At 38.5% G+C, this 24,515-nt stretch overlaps 1 protein-coding gene across 1 annotated transcript; it reads left to right on the top strand.

Annotated features, from left to right (window-relative positions):
- The first annotated feature begins 10,066 nt into the window (after positions 1-10,066).
- LOC114278421 (late embryogenesis abundant protein At1g64065-like) lies at positions 10,067-10,696 on the top strand. The gene has a single exon (XM_028220467.2). The coding sequence runs from the start codon at positions 10,067-10,069 to the stop codon at positions 10,694-10,696; it is 630 nt and encodes a 209-aa protein (XP_028076268.1).
- Positions 10,697-24,515: the final 13,819 nt, after the last annotated feature.

Here is a 24,515-nt window from a genome sequence, read left to right as displayed (position 1 = left end):
CTAGATGATTTATGTGATATATTTATGTATCTATGGTGGCATTGTTCTCTGCATTGGTGTTACTAGGTTACTGTTTATTTTTGTTCAAATGATTGTTTTTTTTCTTCTTCTTTCCTTTCTCTCATTATCTTTCTTTCTTTTTTTTTCTCCATTTTTTGTGTATATATTTGATCTCTCATCCTCTCTGCAAATCTTTGTTTCATTGTTGTTCATCAAATTTTAACAAATCATGGAATTGTTTTTTTTTTTGAACTAACAGATCATCGACAGATTTGAGCCTTTTGAACAAATCACAACACAAATATGTGTTTGGAATCTTTTCAATCTTTGGTTGATAATGAAGGTTATGCTTCAACAGATAGTGTGTTGTTTTTTCAACAAATAAACACTAGGATGATGTTATGCTTCAACATAAGTGATGCTTCTAATTTTAGGCTAGGCTTTGGACAAAGATTATTTTTAGATTGGTGGACTGTTTTTTTTTTTTTAATTTATTTATTGTTAATTGTTGTTGTTCTTGCTGTTATTGTTAATGATGATGATTATGATAAAACATATTGCAACTGATTAAAAATTTTTTTGACAGGTACATTTAAAAGAATTTGTATTGGATCTGTTCAGTTTTGAATAGATAGATTTCAACAGATAGGAAAAATTAGGACAGGTTTTAAACAAATATAGAGAGAAATCCACAGATTTTAAACAGATAGGGAGACAAACCCATAGATGTTGAACATATAAGGGGAAAATTGAATAGATAGGGAGAAAAATTCAACATATAGATATAAATTTGAACAGATAGTCAAAAAAATTTGAACAATTAAAAAATAATTTGAATAGATAGATATAAATTTAAACAGATAGTAAAAAAAAAAAAGTCAAGAGATAAATCAAGGGATAAATTGGAAATAAAATGTCTTTCAAAATAAAAAAAAGGACTGATCGTCAAATTTTTTAACAAATGATGGATCTCTCACCAACAAAAAAAGAAAAATGAAAAATTAGTCTAACATCCCTCTCTAATTTTTGGTAGTAGAAGAGGTTCACAATTTGTGTGTGTGTGTGTGTGTGTGTGTGTGTGTGTGTGTGTATGAGTGAGAGAGAGATAAGGTCTCTCACATCATTTACTTCTATTTTATTTAAAAAAAATACCAACTTTACTGTAATAAACCCGACCTCTGATTAATGTTAATTCGCACTTAATTATGCCTAACAGTAGATTAGGAGGAATTTGGAATTAATATTCATGTGTGTTGTTTGATTTTTGTGTTCTATCTGTTCGGTGTAGAACGATCTGTTCATGTTTTGACTTTGAACTGCGAATTGAAAGCCTTATCAGCGCCCGATTCCGAAATTGATTAGTGTTACGTGTTAATTAGGATTTATGTGATTTTATGGTAGATTTAATTTAAATTTGATTTGGTATGATTAAATAAAGTTAAATTACATCAACTTGAATTAATTGCATCTTTGCCACTAGTGGGCACTTTAGGCCATTAATAGATTTTTTATCTTTTTGCATCATTCCTTCATTCTTTCTTAGACCAATTCGAGAGAGAGAGGAAAAGTAGGAGAATTTGAGTTCAACAAGAGATTTAGCTTGGAGACTTAGAAGAAATTAAAGAAGAATTGCATATTTGAGCTTCTACACCTAGAATTCAAGACTTAAGGTAGAGATTTCATCCCCTTGAACTTGAATTTGAATTGTTTCTTTCATGGTTCATGGTTAATTGGTGTCTAAAGCTAGGAATTGGGTTAAAATGTTGAATTGAAGATTAATTCATGCATGCATGCATGTTTCATAGCATTTTGAAGGATGAGTTTCAAGAATTTCCTCATGCATGTGCTGATTTCATTCTAATTTTGGAAACACAATGAGTTTCATGTTGTTTGATAGCATTTGTTCATGTTTTGGAGAGCCTTAGCTCAAAAATGCACATACATGTCATGTTTTGGATCATCTATAAAGTTTAAGTTGAGTTTGTGCATAATTGGTTTGCTCTTTGGCCATGATTTCTTAAAATGATGCTTTTAACATGTTGTTTTATGGGGCCACGCTCGAGCGTGGACCTTATTTCAGTAAATTTTATGAAATGTTTTCCAATGCATTCTTGCATCCTCATTCCATCCTAGGCATTCCTAGGCCATGTTTAAGACTCCATAATGAAGATTGAAGGTTAGAAACACATTAAGAGCAAACGAAACAGGTTGTGTTCAATTCGAAAGTATGTTTTAAGTGTGTATCTGTTATGTGTTCTGTAGGTCACGCGCCATACACTGTTAACCAATCTGCTCCGTCTGTCTGTCTCAAGGCCAACTGTGAGTAATAACTTAGTAAAGTTATGTTCAACTGTATTTATTTTCTGTGTGATAAAATGAGATCGGTTTTCTGAAATGATATGTTTTGTTCAATGAATGATTGTCCAATTTCTGATATGTATTCGTGACATCCTTAGCATCATGTGATATCTGTTGGCTGTTACTCGGTATCAGAGGTTCCTTTAGGGAACTTAATCTGTTAGCACTCTGTTACTCGTACTGGAGGCCCTGTCACGGGGGCTCAGTATATTTCTGTTCTGTTCTGTTACCCGGATTCGGAGGTTCCTTTATGGAATTGGTTATTCGTAACCTCACCTGTATACGTTCTGTTCTGTTCAGTTAAAGCTAATGTATGTATCACGTATGCTTGCGCATGACTTATGATTTCTGTCTGTATATGATCTGGACAAATTATGATTTTGATATGAAACTAAAATTATAATTTCTGAATCTTTTCGGACTCATTCATTGAAACCCCTTTACTTTATTGTTGTTCACTGGGCCTTCGCTCACAATTTATATTATATATGTAGGTGAGTTGGCGTGTGACCATGGCCAGAGTTGACGGCCTTGGTTTCTGTTTTTGTCAGCCAACCGTTGTGCATCCCGAGGAGGTCCTGATTGAAGTCTATTTCCATGGTTATTTTTGTGCTTATGTTAGTCTCTGTGACTACTTTGTAAAGTCAGGTCTTGGGAAGTGCACTTTTGTAAAAATTTTGTAAATATTGGGGTCCTTGACTAGCATGCTTATGTATATATATAAGTTTTGAAATGTTCTGTCTCATGTATGTTATCACAGCTCATTGGATGTTGTCTATTTTGTATAATTGCTTCCGCAGCCCCTTACTATTTCCTAATCTGTTCAGAGGCCTTCGGTAATCCATAGATTACTGGCCGATTACGATGCTAAACCTACAGGGGCGGGTTTGGGTCGTGACATTTACCCTCACTCTTCTCTTTCATCTCTTTACATATTTGTGTCTCTCTTCTCTCTCTATATATTTGGGTATTTCTTCTTATTCTCTTTCTCTCTCATCCATCTCTAATCTATCTCTTTCCAAACCTTAAAACCTAAATCCACCATCTTCTCACTGTCCTACACTTCCACCTCCGCCTTCTTTCACTCCGACGGCTATTTCATTACTGCTGCCAGCTTCCACTCTGGTACCATCTTTCCATTTATCTTTTCTCTTCTCTCTACGGATTTGGATATCTCCACTACCTCATAATCTTTTCTTCCCAAACCATAGAACCCAAATCCACTATTTTCTCATTCTTTGATATCGCCACATCCGCCTCCTTCCATTCCGACGACCGTTTCATCACCACCGACGTTGTCCATCTTTTTGACGCTAAGTTCCGAATCCCCTCCGCCGCTTTTGCGACCACGTCCGCTCCGTTGACCTTGTCCATTACTATGAGGATGAGTTTTTGATCTATTTGTTGAAGAATAAAGAGTGGATGATCATGGACAACAATAAACTCACAAATATTGAGGAATTTGAAAGACTTGTTGAAATTTCTCTAGATCTATACCATAGAAATTTCGCTGGACCTATACCAGGTAATTTTCTTTGAACTTATACCAGTGAATTTGGAGGACCTGTCGAAATCTTTCTGGACCTATATCAGAAATTTCTCTAGACCTATACTAGAAAAATTGGAGAACCTGTGGAAATTTATCTGGACTTATACCAGAGAAATTTCACTGGCCCTATAGAAGAAACTTCTTTGGACCTATACCAGAGACTTTGGAAGACTTGCTGAAATTTTTCTAAACTTAGTAGAAATTTCTCTAGACCTATAATAGAGAATTTGGAGGACTTATTGAAATTTCTCTGGACTTATACCAAAGAAATTTATTCGTGAAGAGAATTTTTTTTGAAATTTCACCGGACTTATATTAGAGAAATTTCACTTGAACCTATATCTGAAATTTCTATGTAATATTGATCTTCTTTGGCCATCACGCACTTGCAATATGAAATTTCACTAGACCTATATCTGAAATTTCTCTGTCATATTGATTTTCTCTGAATTTTCTCTACAAATGTAGTTAGAGAAATTTACTTGCATGATGATTTTTTTCTAACACATTTAATTTTTCTCTAAAATTTCTCTACAAATGTAGTAAGAGAAATTGATTTGCATGTTGATTTTCTCTACACATTTGATTTTCTATAAAATTTCTTTGAAATGTAGTAAGGGAAATTGATTTGCATGTCGATTTTCTCTACACATTTGATTTTCTCTAAAATTTCTCTGCAAGTGTAGTCAGAGAAATTTATTTTCATGCTGATTTTCTCTAACATATTTGGTTTTCGTCAAAATTTTTATGTAAATGTATTTAGAGAAATTTACTTTCATGTTGATTTCTAACTTAGTGAAATTTTGTTATTTTTTTTTCTTCTGAATTTTACATTCGTTATGAATCTTGTTTAATAGATCTCGACAAGAGCATTCCATATATATATTTGTTAAAATAGACATCTAAATAAAAAGTTATTGAATTTTAAGTTTTAAAATTTTTCAAAAAGTGAAAGACGTTTGAATGTAAAATGCAAAGATATTTTGGTCCAATAATTTTGGAGGGAAGAGGCACATGTGTTTTGAGAGACCTGAGATAGTATGAAAGTTTGAGATATCCTTTATCTCCTAAAATTGTAATATTAGGGACCTTAAAAAAAACTCACAGAAAATATTCACTAGATCTAATTCCTTATACTCTTCTTAGATGGCACTTTTCAACAATTTTCTCTTCATTATACCCTCCACGGTTTGGGATTGGAGCATTTTACTCTTCTACGGTTCAAATATAGCGAGAAAATCCCCATGTGGCTTTAGACTAAAGTGTCACTATTAATTTTTCTATTCAAACTAGCGGAAGGTATATCACACAAGCCATTTTTTAGGGTGGGTTTGGTTTTCTGAAAAAATAAAGTGAAATTAATACAATAAAAAGATAATTTTACCTCTATTTTTTCCAAACCTAAAATTAGATTAATATCTTAATTACAATAAAATAAATTAAAATATAATTAAATATTGATTGAAAATATGCAATATAATTAAAGATTGATTTAAGATATAATTAAATAAAAATATAAATAAATATTAATTAAGAATTGATCTTAAATATAATTAAATAAAAATTAGAATGAATAATTTATAATTTATAATTAATTGTGATTTAATTGAATTAATGTTAGACATTGTAAATTATGTGTATGAGTGGTGAGAGAGAAAGAAAATAACAAAAAATGTATAAGATTTGAAGGTATTAAAATTATTTTACATCTATAGTTAACATTATTAACAATTACGCTTTGGTCTATAACAATTGAGAATTTTCAGGCTATATTTGAACCATAATGGGGCAAAGTGCTTTGGCCTCAAACTAGATAAGGGTAAAGTGAATTTTGTCCTTTGAAAAATTATTACCAAAAAGTGATAAATTTTATAAATATTAATAATAAAAATTGTAAACTTTTTTATAAATGTGTAATGGGTTTAAGAAAGGGAGTTTTTTTGATAAATCCATTTTCTAAGAGCTTTATTCCATCCAACCCATATTCTTTTTGACTATTCCATTAGGTCCAATTTGAGATAAGAAGACCAAAATACCCTTTTCATCTACTTATGTTCCATTTAGTTCACATTTTTTTTTATGTTTCAATAAGTCCTATGGGTGACATAATTACCAAAATACCCTTAATGTAAATGTTCACACCGTCAATATAAATGTTTATATCGTAAATGTGTAGGGGCCCAGCTCATGTCGATCCTCGTGGGTGTCCGGAAAAATTCAGTCGGGCTGGGCCGGCCCACAAGCCAACAAAATAGGCCTGACCCGGCCCATTGATAATATGAATGTTCACATTGACAAGTTAACATTCACATTGATAGGAGTGTAAAATTGGCCTGCGGCCCGTGGGCGGCCCGAAACCAACCCGTCGCCCGGGGCGGGCCTGTTCACAATATGAATATTCACATTGACATATTAACATTAACATTAACATTAACATTGACAAGAGTGTAAAATTGTCCCATGACCCGTGGGCAGCCCGAAGCCCGGGCCCGGGTCGGGGCGGGCCCGGCCCGGCCCGTTGACAATGTGAATATTCACATTGACATGTTAACATTCACATTGATAGGAGTGTAAAATTAGCCCGCGGCCTGTGGCTAGCCCGAAACCTGCCTGCGGCTCGTGGGCTGCCCTAGGCAGGCCCGGCCCGACCCGTTGATAATGCAAATATTCACAATGACATGTTAACATTCACATTGATAAGAGTATAAAATTAGCCCGCGCCCCGTGGCTGCCCGAAACTAGCCCACGGCCCGTGGGCGGCCTGGGGCAGGCCCGACCCGCCCTGTTGACAATGTGAATATTCACATTGACATATTAACATTCACATTGATAAGAGTATAAAATTGACTCGCGTCCCATGGGCGGCCCGGGGCGAGCCCGGTCCAGCCCGTTGACAATGTGAATATTTACATTGACATATTAACATTCACATTGATAGGAGTGTAAAATTGACCCGTGGCCCGTGGGCGACCCGAAGCCCGCCCGCTGCCCAGGGCGGGCCTGGCCCGGCTCGTTGACAATGTGAATATTCACATTGACATATTAACATTAACATTGATGAGAGTGTAAAATTAGCCCGTGACCCGTGGGCAGCCCGAAGCCCGGCCCCGGGCCGACGCGGGCCTGGCCCGTTGACAACGTGAATATTCACATTGACATGTTAACATTCATATTGATAAGAGTGTAACATTAGCCCGTGCCCCGTGGCTACCCGAAACACGCCCACGGCCCGTGGGCGGCCCAGCCTGTTGACAATGTGAATATTAATATTGACATGTTAACATTCACATTGATAAGAGTGTAAAATTGACTCGCATTCCATGGGCGGCCCGAAACCCGTGGGAGGCCCGGGGTGGCCCAGGTTTGGGTCCGGGCCTATCCCGGGCCGCGGGCGAGCTTCGGGTAGCGGACAAGTTTTACACTCCTATCAATGTTAATGTTAACATGTCAATATGAATATTCACATTGTCACGGGTCGGACCAAGTCGGCCTCTGGCTGCGATCAGGCTTCGGGCCGCCCACGGGCTGCGGGCCAATTTTACATTCCTATCAATGTGAATGTTAACATGTTAATGTGAATATTCACATTGCCAACGGGCCGGGCCCGCCCTGGCCTGAGGTCGAGCTTCGGGCTGCCCACGGGTCACGGGCCAATTGTACACTCTTATCAATGTGAATGTTAACATGTCAATGTGAATATTCACATTGTCAACAGGCCGGGCCGGGCCCGTCCCGGGCCACCCACGGGCCGTGAACGGGTTTCGGGCAGCCATGTGGCGCGGGTTAATTTTACACTCCTATCAATGTGCATGTTAACATGTCAATGTGAATATTTACATTATCACGAGTCGGGCCAAGCCCGCCTCGGGCTGCGGTCGGGCTTCAGGCCGCCCACAGGCTGCGTGCCAATTTTACACTCTTATCAATGTAAATGTTAATATGTCAATGTGAATATTCACATTGTCAACGGGCCGGGCCGGGCCCGCCCCAGGCAGCGGGCGGGCTTTTGGCTGTCCATGGGCCGCGGGCCAATTTTATACTCTTATCAATGTGAATGTTAACATGTCAATGTGAATATTCACATTGTCAACGGGCCGGACCGGGCCCGCCCCGGGCCGCCCATGGGCCGCGGGCGAGTTTTGCGCCACCACGGGACGGGGGCCAATTTTACACTCCTAGTAATGTGAATGTTAACATATCAATGTGAATATTCACATTGTCAACGGGCCGGGCCGGGCCGAGTCGGGCCCGCCCTAGGCTGCTGTCTAGTTTTATGCTCTTATCAATGTGAATGTTAACATGTCAATGTGAACATTCACATTGTCAACAGGCCGGGCCGGGCCCGCCCACGGGCCGTTGTCGGGTTTCGGGCAGCTACGAGGCGCGGGCTAATTTTACACTCCTATCAATGTGAATGTTAACATGTCAATGTGAATATTCACATTGCCAACGGGCCGGGCTCGCCCTGGCCCGAGGTCGAGCTTCGGGCTGCCCACGGGTCACGGGCCAATTGTACACTCTTATCAATGTGAATGTTAACATGTCAATGTGAATATTCACATTGTCAACAGGCCGGGCCGGGCCCGTCCCGGGCCGCCCACGGGCCGTGAACGGGTTTCGGGCAGCCACGTGGCGCGGGTTAATTTTACACTCCTATCAATGTGCATGTTAACATGTCAATGTGAATATTCATATTGTCACGAGTCGGGCCATGCCCGCCTTGGGCTGCGGTTGGGCTTCGGGCCACCCACGGGTTGCGGGCCAATTTTACACTCTTATCAATGTAAATGTTAACATGTCAATGTGAATATTCACATTGTCAACGGTCCGGGTCGGGCCCGCCCCAGGCAGCGGGCGGGCTTTTGGCTGTCCATGGACCGCGGGCCAATTTTATACTCTTATCAATGTGAATGTTAACATGTCAATGTGAATATTCACATTGTCAACGGGCCGGACCAGGCCTGCCCTGGGCCGCGGGCGGGTTTCGCGCCGCCACGGGACGGGGGCCAATTTTACACTCCTATTATTGTGAATGTTAACATGTCAATGTGAATATTCACATTGTCAATGGGCCGGGCCGGGCCGGGCCGAGTCGGGCCCGCCCTGGGCTGCTGTCTAGTTTTATACTCTTATCAATGTGAATGTTAACATGTCAATGTGAACATTCACATTGTCAACAGGCCGGGCCGGGCCCGCTCACGGGCCGTTGTCGGGTTTCGGGCAGCTACGAGGCGCGGGCTAATTTTACACTCCTATCAATGTGAATGTTAACATGTCAATATGAATATTCACATTGTCAACGGGTCGAGCCGGGCCCGCCCCGGGCTGCGGGCGAGCTTTTGGCCGCCCATGGGCCGCGGCCCAATTTTATACTCTTATCAATGTAAATTTTAACATGTTAATGTGAATATTCACATTGTCAACAGGTCGGACCGGGCCCGCCCCGGGCCGCCCATGGGCCGCGGATGGGTTTCGCGCCGCCACAGGACGGGGGCCAATTTTACACTCCTATTAATGTGAATTTTAATATGTCAATGTGAATATTCACATTGTCAACGGGCCGGGGGCCCGCCCTGGCTTGCGGACGGGTTTCGGGCCGCCCACGGGCCAATTTACATTCCTACAAATGTGAATTTTAAAATATGAATGTTCGCATCATTAAATTGCTAATCTTTGAAAAAATATTTATAAGGGTATCAAAATTAAATATAAGGGCATAAGTGTCCAAGAAAATAGTGTAAATCAAGAAAATGGATTTTATGGAATAAAACTATACATACATGGGACTAAATGGGTTTAAAAATTCCTGCATGGACTTCTTGGATTAAAACACTTCTAAATTGAACTTATCAATAAAAATCCTTTTAAGGAATTACCACTTAAAGATAATTTTTCCAATTTTAAGTGATTCAACAGATACTAGAAAATTTCAAACATTTAGTCCTTTTTTTAAATTTAATTAACAAGCGGTCCAACAAAGTGTTCAATATTTATATCCTCAACATCACTTTTCTTGAGACAGTCACAAGCATGCAAGGAACCTATATATATTACTCAAACTCCATAGCCACAACTCACCCTTCATTCCTTTAAACCCTCTTACAAAATCAGCTAAACTCTCTCTCTCTCTCTCTCTCTCACTCTCTCTCTATGGCAGGAATGGTGGAGCAGAAAGTAGAATATCCCTTGGCCCCAGCCAATGGTTTTGCCCGAAGCGATGAAGAGGCACTAACATCAGCAGAGGCTGAAGAGCTTCGCCTCAAGAAACGCAAGCGTTTGACATTTTTTATTATCTTCACAGTGTCACAAATCGTTATGGGAATAGTGTTTGGCTTAACCATAATGAAAGTCAAAACTCCCAAGTTCAGGGTTATGTCTGCAACGTTCGAGACCATTAATGTCACAAGCCCTTCATTTAACATGAAGATGTATGCAGAAATTGGGGTCAAGAATCCCAATTTCGGCCCCTATAAATTCCACAACACCACTATTGATTTCTACTACGGAGAAACACTATTTGGGAGTGCTGGTATTCCTGAGTCGAAAGCTGGTCTGAAAACAACCAAGAAGTTCAATGTTACTGTGGACCTTATTGCACCGACTAGCCTAGCGAGCAATTCACAATTTGCAAATGAAGTAAGCTTAGGTTTGTTGCCTCTGAGAAGCCAATCTAATCTGAGTGGAAAAGTGCAACTAATGTTGATAATGAAGAAAAAGAGGTCTATCCAAATGAATTGCACCACGATTGTCAATATCAAAGCACAACAGCTTCAAGATGTGCACTGCTAAGTGATATATATATATATATATATATATATGTTTCATGTTATGTGTTTGGATTTTTGATTTTCAAAATATATATGTACTTTTGTTTTTCATAGGGAGGGTAGGGGAGAGGGAGGGGGTACATGTGTGGTACTATAGTCCCTCTTATGACTACTCTTTACTTTGTGATTTGCATTCTAATTAAATTTCAACTTATTGAATGTTAAAGGAAAAATCTTTAAATTCATAGCATTATAGTTTGAAAGTTTGATACACCAGAGATGAAGATAGTGAATAGACAGCACTCATTTGTTTAGGATAAAAGATTTTTTTTTTTGGTTGACAGTTATCTCTTGCCGAGCCTAATCTATTTAGGCCTGAATTATGTATTTGGACAGTTGATCCTTTGATGTTCTAAAATTAACAACTGATCAAACTTTTTATGATCCATTGAGAGACTTGTGTTAGAATTTACCAACCTACCATCTCCACTAGCACCCACTTCACCTACCACCTCCACTCAACTCACCTACCACACACACTCACCTACTCCCCAATCCTCTCCTATATAATTAGTACCTCACCATCTGTAATTTACACAACAATCTTACAATCAATCAATCAATAATACAGTATTTTTTAACATGGTATCAGAGCAAGGTTAATAACCTGGTCATTCTGCTTCACCGGCGGGCGGCAGCCTTGCCTTGGCCGACCGCCGGACCTCTACACATTCTCTAGCTTCCTCTATCTCAGTCACTGTCCTAGCCCCTCCCTCGGGCATGGTCTCCCCTCTCTCTCTCTACACTCAAAACAGAGAGAGAGAGAGAGAGAGACACGATCAGAGCTCGACCTTTTAGGTGAACTGTTTTGTTGTTGGGGAGGTGAAGAGCCGAGAATGGTGGGTATCTTCTCTAGATTTTCTGTCAACAGAAATATTCACCGACGAACCCAAAGTGCAATTGATGAGAGGGAATTTTTGCCCTCTAATTCAGAGGTTCCAGGTGCAGCTACAGTTATTACTGGTGCAGCAGTAACTGCTGCTCATGGGATTGAAGTTGCAGTTGAGTTTAAACCCCTTGAACACCCAACTGAGCCTCTTGACAATGATCGACCGATTCTGTGCCCAATCCGCAGGGAAGAACGAGACGAAGAGTACCCACCACCAGCGCCACCCTCCTTCGACGGGCCTCCACCACCACATCCGCCGTCATATTACGAACCACCGCCACCAACTGTGTATGGAGGCGGCCCAGGCGAACCATACCAACTGTTAGGGTTGTCCCCCAAGCAGAGAGTACTTTCTCTCTCACTATCCGTGACGGCCAGGTCATCCTTGTCCGCTCCAATCACTCCGATCCTTTCCAGCACTGGATCAACGATGAGCAGATCCGTCCACGAGTGACGGATGAAGAGGGCTTTCCCAGCTTTGCTCTGGTCAATAAGGCCCCTGGTCAGGCTATCAAAGTGCCGAAACCCATCCCCCATCTTGCTTTTTCTTTTTTTAATAGTCCCACCGAGAGAGGTCCACTTTCCTCCCCCATCAACACCTTTCTTTTTTTAATTTTGTTTTTCCTCACTGGACTGCCATTATCCTCATCCCACAACTCATTCTCTTTCTCTCTCTTTAATAATCAAACCCATCTTTTACGCACGCCACTGATACACAAACCCAGCATAATCATCACTCCCACTAAAATCACATCCTTCATACCCATTATTTTTCAAACCCATCTTTTACACTACCCCATATATATAGATATATATATATATATTATTATTTTCTTTTATTTTATTGTTTTTGTTTTGTCAGGAGGGGGCACACGTAAAAGAAAAAAAAAAAAATAAAAATAAAAATAATAATAATAATAAAAAACACACAAACAACCCACAATTTCCATATTTGTTGCACAATCCACTCATTTTATTCTTATCGGGATCAACCCCGATCCACATTTTACACAAAAAAAAACAAAAAAAAAAAAAAAAAACAAAAACAAAAAAAAAAAAAAAAAAAAAAAAAACAAAACAAAAAAACACAAAAACAACAACAAAAATACACAAAACATCACAACAACAACAGCTTTGTTTTCTTTTCTGCAGAACCCACCGACCTACTCTACCGCCGGTCTCTTCTTTTTGCCTCCGTCCTGGGCGGCCCTTGACGGTGTTGCCTCCATGCTTCCTAGACCACCAGGCATGATCACTACACCCTGCTCCTCCACTCCCGCATCTGGTGGCCCTCCAAAACGGAACATCACGGTGGTCTTCCGCTTCAGTTCCTTGTTTTCTGCCCTTAGCACGCTTATCTCTGCTCGCGCATCCTTATACATGCGTTGGAGCAGAGCCAGCTGGGAGTTTACATGCTGCACCTCATTTGTCCTACTCTGCAGCCGGTTCGACAAATTTGTGACCGCCGTCATGCTTTCCACACATGCCTTCAGAGTATACTGATTGGCCTCCACATCTGACAGCACTGCCATTCTTTGCTCCACAGACCGCATCGGAAAGTTCAACGGAGTAAACTCCGGGGCGCTTGGTTGAGTTTCCAGTGCCACCGCACCAGTTATCTCTCTTGTTGACTCGTTGAGGTCGGGAAAGAGGGTGAGCAGTCCACGGGAAGACGAAGACGAAGCCATTTTTCTGGGCACCAGAGTGTTACACAGTATCTCTCTCAGCAAACTCTCTCAGAAAACAGAGTGTTACAAAATCTCTCTCAGAACTCTCTCTCAGCATATCTCTCGCAGGTGTTTTTGCCTCCGCCTCAGCCTCCGTCTTATAGCCGAGGCAGCCACGCGCATCGCGCGCCTCTTGACGCCAGACAAACGGGCACGCCAACCAAGGCACTCACGTGCCTCGCCATGATGAATCCGGCACACCTTTTGATAAAGTGGGCACGCCTTTTGATGGCACGCCTTTTGATACAATTGGGCACACCTTTTGAGGGTGCAACTTTCACCAACGGTCCGACATGACCCTATAAACTGTCCCGACATTTGATTCCGGTTAGCATCCAGTGTCCTCTACAACGTTATGGCACACCCGTACAGTGTCCTCTACAATGTTATGACACCACCATACAGTGTCCTCTACCACGTTATGACACCACCCTACAGTGTCCTCTACACCGTTATGACACCGCCATCCAGTGTCCTCTACACCGTTATGGCACACCATCCAGTGTCCTCTACCACGTTATGGCACCACCTTTCAGAGTCTTCACCAACGGTCTGACACGACCATACAGTGTCCCCTATCTTTTTTATTTTTATTTTTATGTATTTTCTTATTTTATGTATTTTTTTGTTTTGTTCCTCTCTTCAAACTCAAGTTGGTTAGTTTCTATCCTCCTTGAGTTTGCGGGGGGCTGTTAGAATTTACCAACCTACCATCTCCACTAGCACCCACTTCACCTACCACCTCCACTCAACTCACCTACCACACACACTCACCTACTCCCCAATCCTCTCCTATATAATTAGTACCTCACCATCTGTAATTTACACAACAATCTTACAATCAATCAATCAATAATACAGTATTTTTTAACAACTTGAACTCGAGATATTAAAATCTTATCCTTAGATTTTAAAAACACAGCCAACCCGTCAAATTTAGGAAAAGATTCCTTTAATATAACGTTAATTGGTTTGCTAAAATTAAATTTTATAGCACATCATTTTGGATGTGATTGACTATATTAATTTTTAAGAAAATTTCAGATCAGTCGAAAGCTTAAAAAATAATTACAAAATAATAACAAATTTTATCAACATTAATAATTAAAATTATAAAATTTTTAAACTTTTCAAATTACCTCTGATTGATAATTTCCCCTTAATTTTTTCATAAACTAGTCAGCGTGACCTGTCAAATTGGCTGAGTTATTCAAAATGGCCATAGTTCTTTTGCCGCAAAAATTCCTGTCCCTCTATCAACGCATTCCAAATTGTAAGGTATGGTAAAATTCTCAAAATATAAAAAATATGATCATGCAGTTGAGAATATGTTAGAGACACGAGCCATATTTTTAATGTTGATTTGGATCATTTGGTTCAACTGTTGAGCTGTTCAAGTTTTGATTTAGATAATTGTACACTCACAAAAACTATTTTTTTATTTATTATTTTTGTAGAAAAATGGAGATTTGATAGTAGGAAAGGCCATGATCCGATCACTGAACTACAGATAGCTCATGCCATTTATTCATTTTGCATCATTAAAAACTTATTACAATGACTTGTACAAAAAAAAAAAAAAAAAAAAAAAGCGTACAATTTTAAAAGTTGAATTAAAAATAAATTGACAATATAGTATATATTTTTGTAATTTTGATAGTATATTTTATTTGTGCATAGTTGAACTACTAATTTTGGACCTAGTTGCTTTTTCGGTTCACTCACGGTCTTAATTTCAAAGAATAATGCTTGGGACCCCCTTTTGGGGGTCACCCCCTCACCCCCTTTGCCATGTGGCAGGGGGTGATTGGAGCAGCAGGAAAAAAAAGAAAAAGAAAAAGAAAAGGTAATCAATGAGAGAGAGGGGGTCAAAGGGGGTGGGGGAAAAAGGGGGATGAACAGGATGACAAAGATTTTGAGATAGGGAATCTCTTGCCATTCAAAATTAGAAAAATAAATAAGAGCTCTGGACAATTGAGGAGGTCGAACTTGCACCCATCAACTTCTTGGATCTGGATTTTCTCTAGACTTTCTTCGTCTTGTTTCTTTAGATCAACTGCTAAGTGATGGCTGAATAAAAAAAGTGTTAAGTGAGAATGCCCTTTTCAACTTCACGGTTTTTGTTTAATAACTTGAGCTTATTGACCCCTTTTAGATTTTAAGCCTTTTTCTCATACAAAGGGGGACCCTCCATGCTTGTAAAAGATATTTATCAAACATTTGCTCTATTTTAATTATTTCAGTGGATGTTTGAAGTTGTTTTTTAGTGATTTTTTTTTCAACAAGTATATTAAAACAGAATAAAATTTCTAGTCTAGTTTACGTAGTACATAATGGTTTATTGGGGAAAATAAAAAAAATACACTAACTTATTAATTTCTTTTTAAAAACCACGTAAAAAAGATAATATATATTCCTATCTTCAAAAGATGCCAGTAACTAACTTTTGATGTGAAAGTAAGCTTTGGCTTTGAAAGAAAGCTGGAACTAAAGTGAATGTTGAAGTAAACTGTTAAAAAGACCAAAATATCCTTAATTTTTATTAAAGCTCGAACCCATCATTTTTTTTTTTTTGTGGGGTCTCCCTCTTTAATCTCTCACAAATTTAAAAACAAAAAAAAAAAAAATACTTTTGCATCTTTTAAGCTAAAACACTAATAATTAATTAACGAGTAAAATTTATTTTTGCATTCATGTACTTTAATTTCAATTTGAGAAGGGATTGTTTGGGGTATCCTAAATAAATGTACTTTTTAACTTTTGGACTAAAAAGTTGAAGAAAAAAAGATGGTTGTTTGGGATAACTTTTTGACTTTTTACGAAAAAATGTGTATTAAAAAATTATATAAATTAGTGTATATGAGAAGATTAGATGAAATAGCCTGTACGATAGGATGAATTGAGGGACAGCATCGGCAGACTAGACACTGGGAAATGATTTCCTGCTTTTCAAGTATTGAATTGGAGATGTGGTTCAGCCTGTGAGGGCCCACCACGGGTCTCATTTTGCTAATCAAAACCGTTCAATGTGTAGAACTCGTCGAGTACTATATTCTTGTAAAAAATCACGTTGATCGGATATCGATAGCTATCTGATCGGATTAGTTTGTTTTTAACCGTTAACTTTAACACCATCCATTTTATAAATTTTAACTACTTTGATCATATAGTTACCGATATCTGATCGGTGTGATTTTTCATAGGCATATAGTACTCGACGAGTTCTACACATTGAACGGTTTAGATTATTAAAAAGGAACCCGTGATGGGCCCCCACGGGCCGAACAACACCGTATTATTTGTACACCTAAATAAGTGCAATTTTTCCCGCCCCCAGCTCCGCCGTCAGAGTTGTTTGAAAAGGAAGATTGTGTAAAATTAATTTTTTAATATTTTTTTGGATGAATAATGATAATTTTTTAACTTTTTGAATAATTTTTTGACTTTTTAACCTTTTTTTTTGAGTACCCAAACCAAGCCTTAATTGTTTTAATCAGTCACTCAAATTTCGAGTCCCTTATAGTTGAGTTTATTTGCGTAATGTCATTTCCAAATCTAACAAAAACAAATAGGTGATAGTATTGTTGAATCTCATATTTGTGTGGACTAAAAATTTTAATTACATTTAGTACCTTATATTTTTATTAAAATTATATTTTCGTCCATAGTATTCATACTTTTATTACAATCCTACTTTAATCCTTCTATTTTAGTCTCATTGTCAAGTTTTTGAAATAGTCTCATAGAGTTGGGCCCAATTGCATATATATATATATAGTTGTCCAAATTATGCAATTAAATAAAACAAATAGATTCATATGAAATGAAATTGATTTACAGGAAAAGAAATCATGGGATTATACCATACAACTTTATGAACAGAAATACATATAACAAAAATAAGGAATAGAAGCGCACACTGAAGCCTGTGTGATACCACAATCTCCTTAAAACAGATTAGCCTCCTCACCGTGGGTGCTGGAGATACTTCGACTTTTGTCTCCCAGAATACGACGATTTAGACTGGCTAACGCAGAAGCACCTTCTGTTAGCTTTGACGAACCAACAATGACAACACTCTCTCATACAGGAAGAATATATTAGGAGAAGACTGACTTGACTATAATATGAGAGCAAAATTTCTGTGTAGAAGAATGAAGGAGAGGGTCTCCTTTTATACACATGAAGGGAGACAGGAAAAGGCTTCTGCAATAAATGCAGGTTTTAATTTTGCAAAACTCCCAAGACATAAATTGCAAAATTGATGGCTTTAATTCATCATGAATACAAAGGAGTTACAGGGTTTTATACACATGTATATTATGTATAATCTTACCGCCACCTTTCCCAACACCTTTTTTCATGAGGCCAACTTAATAAGTCAAATTTTCATTCAAATCATAATGGTTTTAGGTCATTCTTTTTGTGGTGTAAAGACCTTATTACAAAGAATCTAAACCCATTTAATCTCACTTCAACCAATGGTTGTGAACTACTTTAATTTCACATTAAAGTCACCATAAAACCATTTTTTCCAACAATTCCCCACATGAATAAAAATTGACCGAATAAAGAAAAATGGACAACATTTACAACAAAGACTCGGAGAGAGAGCACACAGACTAACCTTGCATCAGAAAAGATAGCTGTTGGCCTTGAACCTTTTGTAGTGAAAGCCTATTAGATTTATTGGCTAACCAGTGAACGTGATGTCTTAACTGTTCTGTTGTTTGTGTAAACAGAGATAATAGACCTCACACAAGAGTTAGTCCAACCATTGTTCTTGTTCTCATTGGTGTCCGATATGGCCCTGGAACATTAGCCTAGTTCTGTGAGTGGTTTGAAAGAATTCGATCTTACCAATTTTAAAGAAGCGGCTCCACTTCACACTCACATAGGTGACCTATATAAGGTATCTCATTATAACACGGTTGATTATTCATATCACTTAGGTCATTAAAAGCATTAACTTAACCCTCCATCCCCATAGGGTATCACTATACAAACGAATGGGCAAGAGGATTTACCTCTTCAGTGACTCACCCATTACACGGAATTAGGTTGTCCCTTTGAAACTAGATCTTGGGATCTCCAGTCAACTAGGTTGAGTTTTCTATTTCCATAACATTACCAAAGGCCTTAACCTCATTCCTCGTGACGACGTTTCTACTAACTCTCGAGTTAACCCTTTGGTTAGCAAATCCGTAATGTTTTTCTTAGACTTTACATAGTCTAGAGAGACAACTTCATTAGAGAGTAGTTGTCGTATGAAATTATCTCTACGACGGATATGCCTAGACTTTCCATCATACATATGACTTTGTGCTTGTCCAATCACTGATTGGCTATCATAATGAATACAGATAGCAGGCACAGGTTTCGGCCAACATGGAATATCCTCAACGAACTGGCAAAGCATTCATCTTCTTCAGTTTCTTTATCCAATGTAATAAACTTAGATTTTATCGTTGATCTTGATATACACGTTTGCTTGGAAGATTTTCAAGACACGGTTGCCCCTTCAAGGGTAAACACATAACCACTACTGGATTTGGAGTCCTTTATATCAAATATCCAGTTAGCGTCACTATACCCTTTTAGTACCATTGGGTATCTGGTATAATGCAGCCCATAATCACGGGTGTAGCGTACATAACCTAAAACCCGCGTAATGCCACTCCAATGAATGGCATCTGGATTACTGCAGCTCAAATTTTCACGCTCCTTTCGGAAGACGATAAGCCCTATAGTATCGGACTCCTGTGGTTCTGAATTTGATCTCACAAGTGCAATGTGAAATAGATAAACACCAAAGTGTCCAAATCCGCCAAATCTTTTGAAAAATCGATTTTGAATCAAAATGCCAAAAATAGACTGCTTTGCTAGATACAGAGTCGCCACCTAAATATTTTTGAAAAATTTAGGAAACGCATGACTTATGCCAAAGGCCACGTGTCTGTCATTACCAAGATTGTCTCACCTCGGGAACTTAGGTACGAGAGGGAAATGTTATGAATTGAGCACCCCTGCTCGCCCGATCAAAGATCAGCATCTACTAATCATGACGTGAATCTTATCTACATTATATGCTCTTGTTCCGATTTATTAGACTAACTTAGTATGTGATGCACACACAAGTATAGACTAATTTACAAAAATTGAAACATTTGATTTCATGTTTGTTTTTGAAAAGAGTTTGTGACTGTGCCATTTGAAAAAGTGGGCTCAAATGTACATTACTCAAACTATCCCAATTCAAGCAGCTAGCCTTCATCCACAGGCATTCAAACAGTTTATCACTTAAGCACTTAGCCTCATGGTGAACATGCTTTGATATGGAAACAACCACACTTATGCGATATGCTAAAACAAGTAAAAGCTCACCTAGTACTCCAAGCAAAAAAAGATGACAGAGTTAGAATAATGCATGATCCTAACTATGCAATGTGACTAATGCAACACATACAATATGCAATTATTGCGTTCGGCTACTAATATGGCATATGAATCAATTTGATAGCATGCGGTCTAAGCACGTATTCAAAGAAGTATTAACTAACAATGCAAGTTAGAATGATGCGTTGAGCTCAATGCATGCAAGACAATGGATACAAGACATGAGAGATGCTAAACAAAATATGATGCCTTAAACTAACCATCATAAACAGTTAAATAAAAGGGAGAAAGACATGGGTTGGAGGACATACACATTATTACAACTGTGCCCTCGCGTAGGAGGATCCGAATGAACTAACTAGGTAAACTAATTAACTAGCTATTACAAAATGAATTAAGTAACTATTACAACAACAAATAAATTAACTATGCTAGCAAGTTATTACAAAACCAATTAATTAATTAACTAGTCTACAGAACTAACTAATTAAGTACATTAATTAATTAATTACAAATTAGAATTAACTAATTAATTACATCATGAATACAACATGAAATAAATAATTAAGCTAACTAATCAGCCTCAGGAAGCGAGGAATGCTCATGCATACACAGATTTCCACCCAAAAAGTCCACTGTTTTGCTGCCAGAATGCTTTTGTTGCATAGCAGAACATCTTTTTACCTCAGCCTTTGCTCTATTTTGTTCCAAAAAGGTTGCTGCTCAATTTGACAAAAGTGGCTGGCAAGCCAGAAATAGTGGCCTGCCGCCTTAAATGATAGCCTGTCGTCCAGAACTAGTGGCCTGCCGGCCACTGAAGCTTGGTTTTTCCTACTACAACAGAAAGCATACAGAGCACAAAACAGGGTATTCTCAAGGTATGTTTGTACACCTTACCTCTCCTTATCATCAAAGCAGCTCAAAGGAGTGGCAAGCTCAATTTACAAGCCATCAATCGATGCAATTTCATTGCATGATGGCCTATGAACCAAGGTGTGCAATTGAATAAATGCAACATAAAAGACTCTTAAACCTCTTCCCTATCATGGATTGATCAAGGAAAGTTGTAGACACCCCATTTTTGACTGTCCTCAAGACTTGGACGTCATTGTTTGAACACCCGATGATTGTGCTCGCTCGTGTTCGTTTTGAGTCTCTGAAGGTCTCGGCTAAGCGCTTTGCCTTGGAGCCCCTAATCTTATCTGTTTTGTGCTTAGTTGTGGACCAAAAGCTTGTTGCTTTGAATCTGGAGGAGAGGGTGGCTTGTTGGCCACCCCCAATGTCCATCGTCCATGGCTTGTGCTTGCCGGCCATCAGTGGTGGCCGATCAGCTACATTGATGGCCGGTCGGCTACTAATGATGGCCGACGGCCATTTTTCTCATTTTTCAGATATTTATTTGCCAGCTGTGCCAGCTGTTGATCACTGATGCTCATCTCCACACACGTGTATGAAGGGATTAATACAAGCTTTTGGCTTATTTTTCTATATAATGGGGGGTCTCTCCCCCATTTGAGGGGTTACAAAAATTTGTGAGCAAATTTCCTCTCTCTCTCTCTAGAATCATCTCTCTCTCTCTCTCTCTCTCTCCGTATTTTGTGCTTGAAAGTGAGATTTCTCTACATATTTGCATACAACCCCTTGACCAAACACCTTCATCTTGGAGTTGAGGTTCTTGGAGGCCTTGTTTGAGCTTCTAAGGTTGGTTGTAGCTCAGAACTTTGGCTGTTTGTTGCTGTGCTTCAAAGGTATAAGGCTTACCTCTTTAAAGCTTTGTTTTATTCAATTGCTTGGCCATCTTTTTACACTGTTTTGACCAGGTTTTTCAACCATAAAAAACTTTGTTTTTAAGGTTCCAAAATGATGGTTTAAGCCTTGTTGAGTTAGGGGGGTTGTCTCCTCTTTTACTCTTTGGCTTGTGAAGCCTTTTGTACCATTTTTCAAACTTTCAAAACAACATTTTTTTGGCCTTTTAACCACTGAATTCTAGAATTTCAGTGGTAAAAACTTTGTTTTGAGGTCCAAAATAGGAGGGGGTGGCCTCCCCTCATTGTGTCTTGTTTGCAAGTGCAGATGGCCTAGCATGTGAGCATGTTTTTCTATCTTTTTGTGGCTTGATCTCAGCATGTTTTAGCTACTGGTTTGGCCTACTTTAGCTCTGTTTTGAGCTGTCTTGGTCATATGAGCCTTGCCTTGCATGGTTGTAGTGCAAATACCCTCATTAGCTTAGTGCTTTGAGGTCTCTAACATGTTGTGCATGTGTTGCTTGCATGTTGTAGCATCATTTAGCATGTGATTTTAGTGTATATAGCTTTGTCACACTCTCACTTATTTCACTCTTTCATTGCTTTTGAGAGTTGTGCCTTGAGCCTTGTTTGTAGCCTAATATGTGAGCATGTTTTTCTTGCCTTCTATGCTTCAATCCTAGCATATTTGAGCCTTTGATTGGCATGTTTTAGCTCTGTTTTGAGCTGGTTTGGTCATTTGAGTTTGATATTGCATGCCTCTAGTGTAGTGCTCTTCACTAGTTTAATGCTTTTGGCTTTTGAACATGTTGTGCATGTGTTGCTTGCATGATTTAGTGCCATTTTTCATGCCATTTCAGCACTGAAAAGTCTGCAACCTTCCTCTATTCTTCACTTTTTAATTTGTTTTGAAAGTAGTCTTGAGCCCCTTGTTGGCTTGAGTGTGAACTGGAGGCTCTCATGCCTAGCGGTTTTAACCCCCTCTTGAGGGTTCCTCCTAACCAACAGCATGAGGCCTCTTTCATGCTCAAGGCACTTGTGGCTTTGGTCATTTTTCTAATTAGAGGACTTTCACATTGGACTTAATCGATTAAAGGATTAATCGATAATGTAAAATGTGTAAACAAAATGAGCAAAGTAAAATATGAACAAGATAAGAATTTGTGTTGCATTGCATGTGTTTGGATCAGACATTAATCCAAACACAAGAAATGTGGGACGTTTTATACTCAAAGTGATGAACCATGTCACGTTTCTTGGTCACTATCACCCTTGATCATGCATGATAGGGTAGTGGTACTTAGAGTCTTATTTGTGCATTCATTGACTTTGTACAAGCTTGACTCTTTGGCCATCATGCAGTGAAAATGCTTGGTTGGTGGCTTGGGAGCCAAGAATTACACTCCTTTGAGTTTGAGAAATGATAAGGAGGGTAATACACTACAAGAAAAAGCACCTTTGGCGACTAAATTTTTAGTTTCCCCGACTAAATTTTTTAGTCGCCGGTTTTGTCGCGAAAACATGGTCGCCGGAGGTATTGGCGACTAAAACTTTTTTAGTCGGCAAAAAACAGGTCTTTAGCGACCAAAGTTTTGGTCGCCAATAGTGAATTACACTTTTTAAAATTATACATTTAGCGACTAATCTTTTAGTCGCCAATAGTCAATGAATCGCTGACCAAACCGTTTAGCCGCCAAAAGAAACACTTTTGGCGACCAATAATTTTAGTCGCCAAAGGTTATTCCGTGAAAAAAAAACTAACTTTTATGGTTTTTCTTAGATTCAGACCACCAACCTCCCACCACATTCCAAACCTTTAGCAACACACTCTCTCCACTATGCCATTACAACACTACATGAATATATATGCAACATATATTATTTATATAGTATATTGACCCGTATCAATATAAAACTATATATATAAATATAATTATTTTTATTCAATATAATTTATGTTAAAAATAAATTATTTACTAAAAAAAAAATGAGACCACTTTTGGCGACTAAATCTGTTTTTTAGTAGCCAATTCTATAGTTTTGGCTACTAATTATATTTTAGTCGCTAAAAAAATTCATTCCCACCTAACAATAACCACTTTTGGCGACTAAACTTATTTTAAGTCGCCAAAACCTCCACTTTTGGTGACTATAGTGAATTTTAGTCACCAATTGTACACTTTTAGCTACTAAATTTTTTTTAGTAGCCAAAAACCTTCACTTTTGGCTACAAAATTTATTTTTTTCGGTAAAACACGTATAATCGGCGACCAAACTATTTTTTAGTCGCCAAAACCTATACTTTTGGCTACTTAATGTTTTTAGTCGCCAAAAACCTTCACTTTTGGCTACTAAAATTTTTTTAGTCACTAAAACCCATATAATCGGCGACTAAACTAATTTTTAGTCGCTAATAACTATACATTTGGCTACTAAACTGTTTTAGTTGCCAAAAGTCTTCATTTTTGGCTACTAATTCCATTTTAGTCGCCAATTCTGCTACTTTCAGCGACAAAAATTCTATTTTTAGTCGCCAATTCTGCTTTTTCTTGTAGTGATAGTACATATATTGTTTGAGAATACAGTGCTTTGCCTCTGTGTCCTCTCCATTGTAGCAAAAAGGAGAATTCCAGGGAAATGGTGGCCGACCACAGCCACAAACAGTGGCCGACCGGCCATCAGTGGAAAAGTTGTTCAAAGTGTTCCTGAGGTGGAGCATAAGTAGTCTGGAATTTGGTGTAATGTTCAGAGATCAAAGCAAAGTGCAAACAGAGGCATCCAAAGGCAAGGCGATGGATTTTCGGAAGGAAGCCAACCGAGCATGCATGTGTCCCTCGCCCTCGAGGCCATTTAATTGTTTCAATTAGTTAGCGTAGCTAATTATTCGATTCAATCGTTGTAGTATTTTAATTAGCTTAGCATAGCTAGTTATTCATTGTGTTGTAATAATTAATTAGTTTAGACTAGTTAATTAGTTTTGTTTTGTAATAATTAGCTTAGCTTAGTGTAGCTTAGCTTATTTAT

Source organism: Camellia sinensis, chromosome 8 (genome assembly GCF_055761805.1).
Source record: "Camellia sinensis isolate YWXY chromosome 8, ASM5576180v1, whole genome shotgun sequence".
In the NCBI taxonomy this organism is placed as follows: domain Eukaryota; kingdom Viridiplantae; phylum Streptophyta; class Magnoliopsida; order Ericales; family Theaceae; genus Camellia; species Camellia sinensis.
This window is presented reverse-complemented; position numbering and strand designations above follow the sequence as displayed.